At 45.9% G+C, this 15,814-nt stretch overlaps 1 protein-coding gene and 1 pseudogene across 7 annotated transcripts in view; both read right to left on the reverse strand.

Moving 5' to 3' along the window:
- LOC119507989 (protein Shroom1-like) overlaps positions 1 to 1,996 on the reverse strand; it is an 82,958-nt gene extending 80,962 nt beyond the window's left edge. For 3 of the 7 annotated variants that reach the window (XR_005211375.1, XR_005211376.1, XR_005211377.1), the window contains exons 1-3: positions 1,761 to 1,993; positions 1,460 to 1,602; positions 1,022 to 1,327 (exon numbers count right to left, since the gene is read on the reverse strand). Coding sequence is in view for 3 of the 7 variants with exons in the window: in XM_037801382.1 (XP_037657310.1) it covers positions 1,022 to 1,054 (33 nt within the window). In the remaining 4 variants the exon portion in view is untranslated. Of the gene's footprint in view, positions 1 to 1,021; positions 1,328 to 1,459; positions 1,603 to 1,760 lie in introns of all 7 variants that reach the window. The other 4 variants (XR_005211378.1, XM_037801384.1, XM_037801382.1 and 1 more) reach the window with 3 other exon arrangements.
- Positions 1,997 to 2,283: 287 nt separating this feature from the next.
- LOC119507758 lies at positions 2,284 to 9,357 on the reverse strand (annotated as a pseudogene).
- Positions 9,358 to 15,814: the final 6,457 nt, after the last annotated feature.

The raw sequence follows: 15,814 nt of genomic DNA on the forward strand, positions 1-15,814 counted from the left end.
GAAAACCTACCTTATTTGTGGGTTACTGTGTTGACAAAGGATTCTGAGTTCCCCAAATAAAAACAGCTTGAAGTGGGCAATAAAAATGTGTATACATATTTGTCTTCTTATTGAGCCTAACTTGTCTGGAGGATGTCTTTGCAGTGCTAACCCTGGCAAGTTGATGCCCTTTGCAGAACCTGCTATGCCAGATGAACCCAGCTGCTATGAGCTGGGCTGCTGAGCCAATGCCAGCTGTCAAACAGGAGTCCAGAGGCTGGAGCTCAGAGATCTCTGAGGACATTTTGCCAAGCCTCTCCAGAGCTGGGGGAGCAGCATGGAATCCCTGCTAGAAAACTACCAGACTTGGAGTCCTGGGGAGTATTTAATACACATTTGTCACTTGAATGAAGGAGTGAGGGAGGAAGAGGAGACAAAGATGATTTCAGGGTTCAGAGCTGGAGACCTGGGAAGTAGAGGCACCAAGCTCAGGAACGAGAAAGTGGGAGGGGTGCTGGTCAAAAGGTCTAGTGGTCTCAGTCTGGGCCTGTGGGCTTTGCGGTGTCTGTGGCAAGTTGGGCAGTCAGCTGGGATGTGGATCTGGAGCTCAGGAGAAGGGTTGGACCAGGTAAGCAGGCAGACTCAGGTTTTTACTTAGAGGTTATAGGGGAAATAGAGGAAGACAGTTTCTGGTGGGTAAAACTGCACTAAGGCAATGGGAGGAGATTCAGGGAGGGTGACAGGACAGGAGCAGGAGAACGGACCCCCTCAAATGCAACAAATGATCAGGAATTTAATGGAACCTCTCTCACAAGCAGCCTCATAACTGACCCTTCTGTGAAGGGGTTGTCCAGGCCGCGCCTCCTGGCCCGGGTCTTCCCTCAGTACCGGCTCACTGTCTGCATGGCGGGCTCCCTACCACCCTGAGCTCCTGGGCGGCCGCGTCTTGAATCCCAGCACTCTAGATCGGTTCTGGCCGGACGGGCGTTCTGGGGAGTTCTGAGGCTGTCCCTCTCCCCGGCACATCGCACTCCGCACTCACCCCGCGCTCTGGGCCGTGGCTTACTGGGCTCATGAATTGCTCCAGTCCAAACGCGGCGTCTCCAGAGAGCCTCACTCAGGACCGTGCACGCAAATGCGGGATGCTTGCTACACCTTGGAGAGAAGCCGGCGCGGACAGACCACGTACCTGGGGGTTCCAGCTCTGGGAGTCGAGGCGCGCGAGGGAGGAGGCCCAGGGCCTGGGGACCGCAGGGGGCTGCAGAGTTACGCGGAGTGGCGGGAGCACGGAGCCCCAGGGACGCCGGGAGAACGGATGGCCGCTGACCGGCTCACTTCTCGCTCTTTCCTGCAGGGTTCACGGGCCGGGAAAGAGGGCTCAGACTGTGTGCAGGGGGATAGCACAGCCCGGGGCAAGGAGGCCGCGGATTCTCCAACGGTTTCGTGGCCGAGGGGTGGGAGCGGGGGTTGCGAAGCTCACTGCGTGCTTTGGCCACAACAAGCGCTCCTCCAATAACTCCCGCAGTTCGGTGGGCCGGTCTCTTCCCTACACCTCGGCGAGCAGCAACGGCGCGCAGGGCCGGATCGACTCAGGAGGACCAGACTGGGCGCGGAGCCCGACACCTCCAGAGAGAACGCACGGGCTGCTCGGCGGCCCTGGCTCCCCCCACCCCCGCCCGCCTTCCCTCCCTCCCGCCTTGCGGGCTCCGACGCGCCTCCTCGGGGGAAGCCGCCCTCCGGCCCCTCCGGAGCGCCTCTCGGCCCCACGCCCCGCCGCCTACCTGAGGCTCCGGCCCGAGACACGCTCCTGGGCGGCCACGCGGTGACATCAGAGCCCCGGGCTCCCGTTCCCGTTCCCGTTCCCACCTCCAGGCTCCCGCCGCTCTGGGGGAGGGCCTCGTCCAGCCGCGGGGGCGGGAGCCTGGGGCTGCGGCGCTGCCCCGGGAGCCACCCGCCCCGTAGCAATGTCTGCGCGGCGGCCTGGCCAGGGGGCGGGCCAGACACTCGTTCCGCCGCCGGGCACAGGCCTTTTGCCCCGGGAGGGAGAAGCGGGAGTGGGGGAGGGCACGAAAGGGGAGTATGGCTCCCGCCACCGCCTCCAGTGAGCGGGGCCAAGCGCGCCCTCAGCGATTCCCCGCGTCCGGGTCCCTGGGGCCTGACACCCACCTCGGTGGGTAAGTCCCGGCAGGCTTCCCTGGGCACCAGACGGCCTCCCAGGGCACCACCGCCTTTCCTCTCAAGCTCGGCGGAGAAATCAGACCTGCCCAGTTCTCGTGTCTCCACCTCTGTCCCTCTGAGGACAATTTAGATGGTAACGGACCCTTTGACCAACTTCCCTCGGAACTCTCCATTTCTCAAAAACTCCAGCTCTTTCACTCCATCACGGATTCTCCTCTCTCCTCTTGCCCCTTTCTTTTCATTCCTCCGACTACCAGCAGATTCTAGACCCTCCTGGCCTGCCTCCTGGACCAGATTCCAGGGCCTGAGGACTTGTGTGTGTTCGCCCCAGCTGCCCTCAGTGGGTCCTTTTGGGGCTGGACATATGCATATGCCCTATGGCTTGGAGAGAGTTCAGAGGCTGGAGTCTGTCTCTCAGACCTTCCTGTTCAGAGACCTCCACCATCCTCCTTTACTCCCACAGAAGTCCATCGCCCCAGCCGATGAAACACTCCAAAGACTGTTCTGCCTGCATCTGCCACAGTGCTTTTCTCTCTATGTCCCTAACCTCCTTTGCCCCCACTTACTAAACCTCTATCCTCTGAATACCAGCTCTGTGGAGAAATGCTCCATCCCTGGGAGGAGCTAGTGTTCTCTTTGCTGGGCTTCACCAGCCCTCAGATCTCTCTGCTAAAGGCATGAGAACTGGGCTCACTCTCCTACAGGACCAGCATGCCTGCAGGCAAGCACCATGCCCTCCCATCTTGGCATCCCTGGCTGTTAATGGTTTATTGGCAGTAATGACCTGGGGCCCAGAATGGTGGCCAATGGTTAAGGCTCACAATTCCCGGGGGCACTGGGTGCCTGGGAGACTCTCTTCTAGGATCTTGTGGGGTGAAGGCCACAGGCACTGACAACTTCTGAGCCTGTCTTCTGAATGGCACTCTCCTGGCCCTGTTCCCAGCTTTGGCTGGAGCTCTGGGCTCTAAGGCAGTGAGTGGGTTAGAACCTCTTGGCTTTGAAAGCCAGCCCTTTTGAGGCCCTGATGACAGTGTTGGTCTCTGAGCAGTGTCACCAAAAGGAAGGAGCACCAAAAGAATACAGCCCAGCAACCAAAAAGCCATTTTAAGATAGCTCAGGTTTTTACTTGTATTTTTTAAAAACCATGAAGGGTCACAGAGTCCACAGCAATGCTTCTTATCCCTCTCTCCCCACTAACCTCCACCCATCCCTTCCTGTTTTCTTGCTCCTCTTGCACACACTAGAGCAAGTCTCTTCCTAAACCCAGAAAACTCCTCCTGAAATCCTGCCTGCCCATTTCTCTCCTTCTAATCTTTTCTTCTGAGAAAGAAAATAGCAGCCCCTGCCATTGGGGAGCTGGCCAGGTACTATCAGCTAAACCTTGGTGTTCTCTTGTTGAACACAAACATCAACATCAGACAAGGCCACTCTGTGGCCATGATGAATCAAGACAAAAACAAGACCACTCTGTCTAACACAGTCAAAAACATGAACATTGTCTGAACCACAGAAATAACCAAGCATCTTTCTGAACTGGTGAATATGAGTGATTGCTATTTTTTGTTTTTTGTGGTTGTTGTTTGTTTGTTTGTTTACCAGTTATACCTTTAGCTTTGCTCTAGTCTTTCCTCCTTCTACATAAGATTTTGTAATATACCCAATCATAGAATTATTCCGATTTCCTGAAAGCATCCAGAGAAAAGCCCTGCTTCCTTAAATTCTCTCCAAAATCACTAACACCAGTCTAAATCCTCTAAGTCCTTTCTAATACCTTCTTCCCGAGATGCCCCACCGTTCTGTAAGCTGTGCATTCTCCCTCCCTGCAACAAGCAACCCACCCAACTAGTTCAACTCCAGGTATGTTCCTGATGGTCTTTGACTGGAGGGCATTGACATTTCCTGTCGCTTTATTACAAAAGCACAAAGAAACTTGGAGGGGGGGGGGATGGAAAGGGAAGAGTGGGGAAGGGAGGAAACTGCAGCAAAGCTGGAGTCTTCTTGAGTTGGGGTGGGTAGAGCATAGAGAGTATGGAAACATACATATATGTATAATTTTGTTCTACTATATAATTAGACAGATGCCTGCACCTCCAGTGTATCTTTGGGGGTGAAGCCTAGGATAGGCTCTTTTAAAGAACCCCCAGGTGACAAGGCTTAGCCAGAGTTAGAGCCACAAGCCATGCTGCTTCCTACCAGGCTCTTCCCCAAGGAGCTGACTGCTGGGGAGGTTGTGGGCCTCCATTCTGCATGGTTTGGCACTGCTCATCTGTACTGGTGACACTTGCCAAAACAACCTCCCACCCAACAAGTGCTTGTAGCTTCTTCGTTTGATGCCCACTCTCTGTTAGATTTGGTTGATGTGATGTGACAATATTAAGGCTACTTCCTGTCATTCTTGAAAGATAGGGATCATTATAACCCCGTTTTACAAGTGAGAAAACTAAGACTTTGAGAGATTAAATATTTTATCAAGGTCATGTAACTAATAAGCCATAGAGGCAACATTTAACCTCATGATGTCTGGCTCCAAAGGCCACACTCTCATGTGAGCACCACCAGTGAAAAGAGCTGCAAGGTGTTCATGCAGCCTTCCTAGAAGAGCAGGGTTTGGACTTCAGATGAGCAAGACTAAGAAATGAGTGGGAAAGATGGGAAGTGAGCAGCAGCAAGACCCCGTCAGGATTTCCTTTTCTTTTTGGGTTCTCAACAGACTGACGTGTACCTGGGCTCATTTTCACGCATGGTTTCTAGGGGTTTATTATAAAGAGCTGTTAGATACATTTCTTTCCATAGGTATCTTCCCAAGGTGTTCTTAACCTTGATTTTTTTATCTGATGGTATATCTTGGAGATCATTCAATATCAATTCATAGAGCTGCCTCATTCTTTTTAACTGGTGCATAATCATCCATTGCATGGGCAAACAAAAATTGGGTTATTTAACCCAGTTCCCTCTTGATGGACATTTAGGTTTGATCCAGTCTTTTGCTATTACCAATTCTGTAATGAAATTCACTGATCAGCTATATTTGCTCACATTTGTGAGCATCCTACATGCTTTTCTGCGATGTGACTTTGTCACTCCTCCACCAAGAGGTGGAGTCTATGTCTCCAGCCCCTGGAATCTGAAATTAGGGGTAACTGTGACTGCTCTGACCAACAGAATATAGCAGACGTTATGTTGGGTAGTTCTAGGCATGGTCCTTAACTGACCTGGCAGCTTCTGCTTCCTGCCTCTTGGCAGAGCAGATACTCTGAGACCATGAGGGAAATGCAAGCCCCATGGAGAGGCCCTGCAGTATAAGCTAGCATGTAGAGAAAGGCCAAGGAGCACTGACACTTTAGACATGAAAGTAAGTGAGCCATCTTGGAAGTGGATCTTTCAGCACCAGCCACCCCAACTGACACCATGTAGATCATGGAAGAACCTCAATCTAGCCCTTCCTGAATTTCCAACCCTCAAAATCACAAGGAAAATAATTACAAAATTGTAATCTATTAAGTTTTGGGGTAGTTTGTTACATGGCAATAGACAACTGCAACAGGGTATGTGAATTTTCTATTTTGAAAGATATTGCCAACTTGCTTACAAAGAGGTTGTACCTATTTATGTCCCCATCAATAATGTATGAGAGTGCCCATGTTCCTATACCCTTACTAACACAGTACATTATCAAACTTTTTGATTGCTGAAAATCTGAAAAGTGAAAATAGCATCTCAATGTTTTAACTTACATTTATTTTATAAGTGAGAGTATTATTTTGTACATTTAAAAGCCACTTGTATTAATTTCTGTGATCTGTCCATTTCCCTTGCCTAATTTTCTATTGGATTATAATTATTTTCTTATTTATTTATAAGGCCTCTTTATATATTAAGGCAATTAATATTTTTTCCTATATGTGGTGAATATTTTGACTTTTTGGTAGCAATGAATCCATAGTCCATAGCTGAAACAAAAGATTTTTCTTTTAGGCAGCAGCTACATAGCTGCTTCAGTAATTCAGAGATGATAAAATACTGGTTAAAATATTAGAAACCAGAAATCTTTCAACCAAATAATGTTTATTTTTGGAAATATAAGAAAGCATGGATCATTGCTTATACACAAATGTATACTTCAATTGTAAATGCCCCCTTCAGGCAAGTTTGTTTGCTTTTAAATTATGCACTGAATTTGCCACACTTGTTCAAAGACATGACTTTATAGGAAGGCAGTCACAAGGAGAAAATGTAGGGGGATGGAACACCCTCTCCACTGGAGACTCCTGACAGGCAAGGCCTCTGGGTGACACTGGGTAGGGGCCAGTTGTCCCAGGCATTGGGACAAAGTTCCTTTTCAGATCAGCAGTTCCTGGGAATGGATACTGGGCTGACCCATTACTACCGAGTGCACATACACCACCTTTTCCCTACCGACACCGAGTGACACCCTAGCCTCTGTTGGCTTTGGTAATAATAACTCAGCTCCAATCCTCCAGGCCCCAGGGGTGGGACCACCCCACCCTCCTGGTCTGCTCTCGTTTAGATGATACCCATGTACCCCTAGACGAAAGAGGACAAACAAGATAGGTGGATACAGGCGGCTTTCCTCCACTGCAAACTTCAGTGGACTCAGACAGATAAGTGGTGGTCAAGTGAACTTTTCCACTTCTTCTCTTCTTGTCTTCTCAGGACCAAGATTAAAAATTTCCCCTAAGGTTCATTTTGGCTCTCAAAAATAGAAACTAACTCAGGCTCTGCACTAGTCCTCAACAGCATTTCCAGGAATAGGGGATGAGATGGTCTCCACAAAGCTCCTCTCCTAAAAGTCCCCTTCTGTTTGAGCTAAACCTCCCAGCTCTCTGCTTGCTGGGGAATCCCCTGGTGTCAGCATTTTCAATGGGAGAGTATCCAGTTCTGGAATGCTGGGTCCAGAACTGCACACAGAAGCCACGTGCTAGACTTGGTGCAAGATTGGGTCACAGCATGCCTTGTGCATGTGGGGGGAATTTTGGCTGGCTGTAGAGACAGATAACACATGCCCTCAGCATTCACCTAGAAAACCTTGCAGTTTTAACAGGTGTATCTGGTCACTATTCATTTGGAGGAGTCTTTCAGAAACCCAGGGGTTTGTATGTCTGGCACCCATCATGGTCCATGCATTATGATTTCAGGACCCCGTCAGTGTTGAATGTGACACACAAACACACACACACACACACACACACACACACACACACACAGCCTAGGTGGCAGCTCTTTTTACTCCAAGGGAAGCATACAAGTAAAATAAACCAAGGTAGCAAGTACTAAGAACTTTCCTAGTAAGTCACCTAGTAAGATGAAGAGGGCATGTACTTATTATCCGGGTAAGGCCAAAGGAATTGTGGGACATATAGTAACTGAGCAACTGCCTGGAAAGGGCAGAGATGGATTCCCTGACAGGCTCATTGGCAGCCCTGTGATTTCTCACAGTGAAACAGGGACAGAGAAGTGTCCTCCAATTCAGTGTGTCCCAGGGCTTGGGAAGCCAGTGTAGTGAGGAGGAAAGAGTATGAGTTCCAAAGCATGGCAGACTCAAGTTTGAATGCCTGTAGCTATATGACCCTGGAAATACCCTAACCCTGCTGATTCTCCATTTCCTCATTTGTAAAACTCGGATACTACTACAGATTTGCTAGGTAAAGATTTAGTGAAATTTGATCATGTCTATTCAGGGCCAAGCTTGTAGTAGGTCTTCAATAAATGGTGACAGTTATCATTATTATTCTTTACTCATGCCAATCCTGTGGGCAACTGTATCAGTCAGGGCTCTGTAAGGTAACAGAGCTGAGAGGATATATATATATAATGTAAATGTTATTAGTTTTTTTTTTAATAGGAATTGGCTCATGCGACTGTGGGGATGTGCAAGTCCAAATTCGATAGGGCAGGCTGTAAACTGGGAACTCTGATAAAGGTTTTCAGTGAATTCCCAGGAGAAGCTGGCTGGTTGAAGTAGAGTGGACAGTCTCCCTTCTGGCTGCTGAAATCATCAGTTCTCCTTTTAAGGCCCTCAACTGAGTGGATGAGACTCCTCTCATTGCTGAAGCCAATCTCCTCAGTTGACTGTAGATGTCATCAGCCATAGATGTACTCAACTGACTGATGATTTAAATCCATGAAATATCCTCACAGTAACAACCAGGCCAGGGCTTGCTTGACCAAACAACTGGACACCATAGCCTAGCCAAGTTGATGCATGGACTTAACCATCACAGCAATACAATCTTGACTAAATCCAACTCCGACTTTGACTCTAAAGATTGGTTTATACACCAGGGTTCTCCCATAGGTGTTGCTCATGTTATGGGTAGCTCCTCTCCTAAACTTTGCTCACCACTCCCCCAAACAGGGCTGTAGTGAACATCTGAACACTTCCTTCTTCGGGTGGAGGGGGTGGGGGTACTATTGTATAGGTCTAGGTGAGACAGAGTCCCTCCTCCTACCTTAAAAGCCAGAGCAGCAGTCCTTCCATTTCCCGGGCCCAGCCTGAGCACAGGCCCAAGACCTTGGCTGGACTGATCTGAGGCTCCTGCCAGGACTGGGTCTCTGGGGTGACAGAGAGATGAAAGGATAGGTGGGAAACATTCCATGGCCTGGGGGTGCAATCTAGTGGCAGTTTGAGCTTGTCTCTGCTCTTGCTACCCAGCCTCCTTTGGTTCTTGTCTGTTTTCAGAGCCATGTTCTCCCACCTTCTCATCAATTCTGTGGCGCCCTCAGGCCTCCTTTCAATATGTTCTTTTTTTTTTTTTTTTTGAGGACCATCTTTTTTATTTGTTCGTTTCTTGCATTTGAAATATTCTTCAATGACATCTTTGGCCTGAGATTCTTTGCCATAGTCTTAACAATGACACAACTGCAGCCAACCACTTTACATGGTTTCCCCTCTCTGTCGATTTTACAGAAGCCTACCCATTCCCCTAGTTTCTTGTTGTTATCAACCTTAATCAGGTTGATTTGGTGTTCTGCGCAAAGGGCCTCCACCAACTTGACATGCATATGTTCATCACAGTTGGATACAAGTACACAAAGATGGGCTTGGCGCTTGTCTAAGGCTTTGGCAGCTTCGCGGATACCACGTGCTAGGTCATCATGGATGAGGACGGTCTTCAGCACCTCTTGTAAAGCAGTGTTAATGTCCATTACACCTCCAGCAACAATGCCTTCCTCGGCCATGGTGGTGGGTTACAGGTGGAACTGAATCTTGAAAGCACCCGAACCTCCACTTCCATGCAACCCAGTGGCGGCAGGGGAAGAGTCAATATATTCCTTTTTTAAACAAGCCAGCCAGAGCTGGTCGCTATTGCTTGAAACTAAGAAGCCTGACTAAGACAGAGCCAAGAACTGTTCAGTATGGGGATGCCAGTGCTACACAGGAGGGAAATCTAGCCAGACTTGGGAGTTCAGAGCTACATTTGCCCTGGAAGAAGTAACTGTCAAGCAAGAGGACAAGAGAGATCTCCCATAGCAGCCCTGGGGCCCGGAGGAGGCCGTCTCTGCCCTTTGATGTGGCTGGAAACCCTCTAACAAGTCTTATACAACCTCAAAGCTAGCAACACAGGAAACAGGATAAAGCAACACAGAAGAAACACAAGGCCAAAAAGTTCCTAGTTCAAAGTAATTAAACATTTGCTATAAAAATGAAAACAAGATATCCCTTGAAAAACATAAAATCAAAGGCAAGAAAATTTGGAGATCGGCTGCTTTTTCCTATTCCTGCTCTGAGGAGGGTTGGCCTGCATTCCACTTGGTCTTTTCACACCAGCATGGGCCAAAAGACCAAGCGGATGTCAAGCCAAGGTGGACCTGCCTGGAGACCAGAGCTTAGGCTCCCATCCCATAGTTGTCCCCCATAGGTGCTGGCACATGCTGGAGCTTCTTCTTTTCTCCCCCTCCCCACTAGCACATATCCCATCAAGGTATAGAGTTACACAGCCCCTGAGCCAAGTAACACCTGCTCAGTGAAGCACTTTCCTTGATATCTCTAGGTAGGCTTCATTGTTCCTTGCTCTAGCTAATGCTCCATTGTAGACTATGTTATGGTTTACATGACCATATCTGTACCATTAGACAGACTGTAAGTTCTTTAGGAAAAAAAAGGGCCATGCCTGACAGTATCATCCTCAGAACTAATTATCAGTGATTGTCGAATGGATGCATGTGGGAGTCCTGACCCCAGGTGAATGACTGTGTCCTTCCTCCCTTCTCTGAGTTCACAGCTGGTAGCAACATCCCAAGGATGGCCTTGGCACGAGCAGCCCTTGGAGGACCCGGTAGCTCAGTGCATGGGTAGGTGCTTCGTCAGCTCTCAATGTGGGGCACAGGCTTTTAAAGCAACATTAGATCCTAGACTGGTCATTTCCTTCAGATGTCCACAATTCCTGATTCCCTTTCTCCTTTTGGTGGTTTTAACAAAAAGGACATGACTTACCATATCCAAAGGGGGTGCTTTCTTCACAGAGCAGATTGCTTCAGGCACTCACTGGGGCATAGAGCTTGGAGGTCTGGGGAGCTGCTGCCATGGATGGAGGTAAGGCTTTCCAGGGGAGTTCATCTGGGTTTCCAAGTCCTCTTGGAAACAGGCGAACTTTTATTAGTGATGTGGTAGGTCCTAGTTCATATTCTTTGTACACGGGCTCTCTTCAGAAACTTTCAAGTGCCTGGAAAAGATTAAAAGCAAAGCCAAACTCCAGCCCTCTGGTCTCCCTGGAGCAGTGAGGGCTTTTACCTAAATCCAATTCACTTTAAAACACTTAACCACTTACAACTCGACAATAAAAAGACAAATAACTCCATTATAAAATGGGCCAAGGATCTGAATAGATATTTCTCCAAAGAAGATATGCAAATGGCCAATAAGCACATGAAAAGATGCTCAACATCATTAGCCATTAAGGAAATGTGACTCAAAATGACCATGACATACCACTTCACACCCCACTAGGATGGCTCTAACTCAAAAAGACAGATAAGTCTTGGCTAGGATGTGAAGAATTTGAAACCCTCATACATTGCAGATGAAACTATAAGATTGTGCAATTGCTATGGAACTCTAGTTTGGCGGTTCCTCAAAAATTTCAACATGGAGTTACCAGGTGACCAAGCAATTCCACTCCTATGTATATATCAAGAGAACTGAAAATATGTTCATACAAAACTTTGTACATGAATGTTCATAGCAACATTATTCATAATAGCTCCAAAGTGGAAACAATCCAGATGTCCATCAATGATGAATGGGTAAACAAAATGTGATGTATCTTTACAATGAACATTATTCAGCCACAAAAAAAGGCATGAAGTACTGATATATGCTACAACATGCACAAGCCTTAAAAACATTATGCTAAATGAAAGAAGCCAGTCACAAAAGCCGTAAATTGTATGATTCCATTTATATTAAATGTCCAGAATAATGAAATCCATAGTGATAGAAAGTAGATTAAGGGGTTGCCAGGGGATGGAGGGAGGAGGAAATAGGGAGGGACTGAGTTTCTTTATGGGGTGATGGAAATGTTCTGGAATTAGATAGTGGTGATGGTTGCACAAATTCATGTACATACTAAAAGCCATTGAACTGTACAGTTTAAAATGGCAAATTTTATGATAAGTGAATTCTCTGTACACACACACATACACACCAGTTGTTGCTGACATCGGCCCATTTCATGCTCAAGTTCTTCATCTGCAAAGCAAGAGATGGCCTCCAGGGGCTCTAAGCATGCTGACATTTTAGATGTGTGTCTATAAATGCAGAAAGAAAGTTCACATACTCTTGCACTAAGTCACCCAGCAGTTCAGAGCACTATCTGCCCACAGACTGAAAAGTGTCTGGCAAGCCAGGTGGTCTCAGGTTTATTTGTTCAGATACTCATATACATGCGGATCACACCGTTTTTAAAAAATGGCCATTGAAAGTAAAGTCCACTAATTATTAAAAATAAGAATCTTTTAGCAGTAGTACAAAAGGAGTCTGGTCTGCTCAAAAGCATACATAGCCTAGTGCTACCTTTGAGCAATTTTGAACTGACTTGATGAAATCCTAATGAGAATACATCCAGGCAGATACAGGGATATCTGAATCCTGATACCACACATATATCTACATAGTGGTTCTCAAATCCATGTCAGCACTTTCATGAATGAAAAGGACTTTGGCAGAACGAGGTCCGGCATCTTCCTGGTGGGCAGAATATCTCTATCAGTTTCTCTGATTGGATAGGGTCCCTGAACACTGCACTCCAAAGGTAGTTACAGAAAATTAAAGCATGTTTTATATGTGTTTCAGTCCGTGCCTCTCTCCTCAAATTGTGAATCTGTTTTTGCCTGTGAAAGCAGCAATTCATCTTTTACCAGCTTTTACCACAGACTGAGCTGTGCTGGGGCAGCTCAGTAGTGGGAAAGAAGTACATTCGGGGTATTGTTATTGAAGAGAAAGCTACTACATGGCAGGAGGGAAGTGTATTAGATCACACAATAAACATATTGCATGTATACTTTAGCAGTCTCATGGGATCTACCTTGGGGGTTGTATTGGGTGGAGTTTAGAATTGCATCATGAAGAAGGGACTGTTGTGCTATCCAATAGAAATGTAATGTAAGCCATGTATATTTTTAAATTTTCTAATAGCCACATTAAAAAAGGAAGCAGGTGAAATTAATTTAATATATATTAAATTTCTATACATATATCTGAATAGAGCCAACCATAATAAATATATTATCATTTCAACATGTAATCAATATAAAAATCTGAGATATTTTACCTTTTTTTCATACTAGGTTTTCAAAATCTCATGTGCATTTTACACTTACAGCACATCTCAATTTGGCCTAGCCACATTTTAAGTACTCAACAGCCACATGTGGCTAGTGTCTACTGTTTTGGTCAGCATAGCGTCAGAGCATCTGGATATGGTAATAATAAAAAGAGCAGCTAACACTTATCAAGAATCCAATTTCTTAGGCATTGTTCTAAGGTATACGCATGTATTAACTCATCCTCACAAACCCTTTGAAATAGGTACTATTATTATCAGTGTTGTACAGAGGAGGAAATTGAGTCCCAGAGAGGTGAACTCACTTGACGAAATTACAGCCAGGAGGCTGAAGAGCCAAAATTCAAACCCCCCAGTTCCAGAGCGCATGCTTATAACTTCTCCACTATCTTTCCTGGGGCCTGCCTCTCCTTTCTCTTGCTAGCATGATCCTGATGAGTGGCAATAAACAAGTGCTGCTCTGTTGGAAATGTTTTTTTCCTTCATTTGCATGTAGTTTTGTTGGAGAAGAAGCTGATGCGATGGGGCCATGAGCACTTCAGTTCTAAGAAGTGTTCAGTGTGGGACAGGAACCCAGTGAATCACCAAGATTCCTAAATCTCCACATCCCAGCTTCCACCTCTTACAAATGTTTCACAAACTGGCAATGATTAAGATCATAAACACAATGAAAACTTATGATCCTGACCACTTTCTTCTCCAATCAGGAATGACTTGAATGTTTACAGCACAAATTCTCCTGGCAAATAATGTCATGGAGTCTGGGCACATTAACCTTTTCTTTTGATTTTAATAAACAGTTAAAACTATTTTCCCCTTTTCTAAAGGTACAATTGAATTAAGTTTTCCTATATTTAGACAATATTTTATATTGCTTATTGTCAGGTTGTTCAGTCCTGCTAGTCAATACTATCTAATTAGGTACCTTTCTTTTTTATATTAAATATGGTCTGCAGTCCAAATACTGGCTATTCTCTGGCCTTAGGAAATCTCCCACTTTCTTTACCCCCAACTGACTGGACAATGTTAGATAGAGAAGTTTAAGAAAGCCGTTAGTTAGAGAAGATGTAGAAAATTCTTTGTAGGTCACAAAGGGATTATGATTTGCTATAGATTTTTCTTTTCCATTTTCTCTAAGTGAAGGGTGCTTAAAGAAGTACCTCTTTTTGACTTGAGAACGGAACACATACATTTATCTCTACTCCCTCCCACCAATATTAGAACAAAATGAACATCAACTGTATCTATGAGGACAAAAAAATAGAGGGAGACCAGAGCAGATGTATGTGAACAAAATTTGGGGAGCTGGAAAGTAGCTGGAAGAGTGAGGAGAGGTTGGAAAAAAATGAACCTAAACCTGGGGCAGGATGCCAATGACTAGCTAGCTGAGTCTTGCCACAGAACCCCGGGAAGCCTCAGGAAATGAAGGCACCAAGTACTTGTAGAAGGTACATGACTATCAGTGGATATTGGCTGAGTCTGTAGATGGAATCTTTGGACCCCAGTATACCTTTCCCCATCCCAAGCAGTTAGGTGACTACCCCTACCTCAACCCAGCAAGAGACTGGAGGGTGATTCTGTGAAAGAGTTGAATCTCAGAGGTGAGCTCCAGGCACAGAGGAAGTTGGAGGGAGGTACAGTACTGTAATAAAAAGGGACCCCTAGGTGCAAGTGTACATTGTGAATGATGAGCTCCTAGCACCCTGCATGGCTGGGTTCCAAGAGCACCAACAGCTCAGTGTACAGCTCCCCATCTCCCCTCACCCAAGAAGATGGGAAAATCCTTCTGTGGAGAAACCTAAAGAAGCTGCTGATAGGGGCCTCCAACCAAAGAGTTCATTAATTAACATATCTCACCCTCTTGTGCATAGCTTCCAACAGCGTTCCAGGGCCTCACTCTTATATATAGACAAAAAAAAAAAAAAAAAAATCCCAGACATTTTGAGAAAAGCCCCCAACATGAAAGGCAAACACCAAAACAAACAGAAAACAAAAACAAAAAACCAACTAAAAAGAACCTCAAAGGAAACACTGCAAAAAGAAGAAAACTTCAAAATAACTATAATTAAAAAGCACCTCATTTTGATTGAAATATGAAGCCAGGGAATGGGATAAGTTTTATCCTTACATTTCACTATTAAAACCTAAATTTTCTTTTCTTATTAGAAGGTTGTCACCATACAACCTTAGAGAGATAGGCCAGAGAACAAAGAGAGGAGCCACAAAAATAAATTTCAGGTTTTTTTCATTTTTCTGCATCCCCCATCTCCACTGTTGTATTCCAAGCCAGCACCATCTCTCACCTTGACCATGACAATACCCCCAAAGAGGTCTCCCTGCTTCATGCTAATCCCTACCCAACGATTCTCCACAGAGCACATAGAGTGATCTTTTAAAAAATCAACAACCAAAACCACAAAACATGTATCCAGTCATTTCAGACCCTGCTTTAAACACTCCCAATGTTTCCCATTGAACTTGGCATAAAATCTAATCTCTCCACTCTGGCCAACAAGGTCTTGTATGACCTTGTCTGTCTGCTTCTTCAGTTTCATTTCCTCCCACTCCTACCATTCCACCATTCCTTCTTGTCTCCCACATGCCAGTCATACCCAGTTCTTTATGAGCCTTAAACTCAGGTTCATTCTCACCTCAGGCCTCTGCCTAGCGCTTCCTGTATATGGCTAGCTCATTTTGTATAATTGTTTTTCTGACTCCCTCCACTGGAATATAGATTGGCTGAGAAAGCACCACGTCTATCTTATTTGCCACAATTAAACTGGCACTTAGAAGAGTTCCTAATCTGTAATATGTGGCCAATAAATATTTACTAAATGAATGAATATATAGTTCAA

The sequence above is a fragment of the Choloepus didactylus genome, chromosome 13 (assembly GCF_015220235.1).
Source record: "Choloepus didactylus isolate mChoDid1 chromosome 13, mChoDid1.pri, whole genome shotgun sequence".
NCBI classification, from domain to species: domain Eukaryota; kingdom Metazoa; phylum Chordata; class Mammalia; order Pilosa; family Megalonychidae; genus Choloepus; species Choloepus didactylus.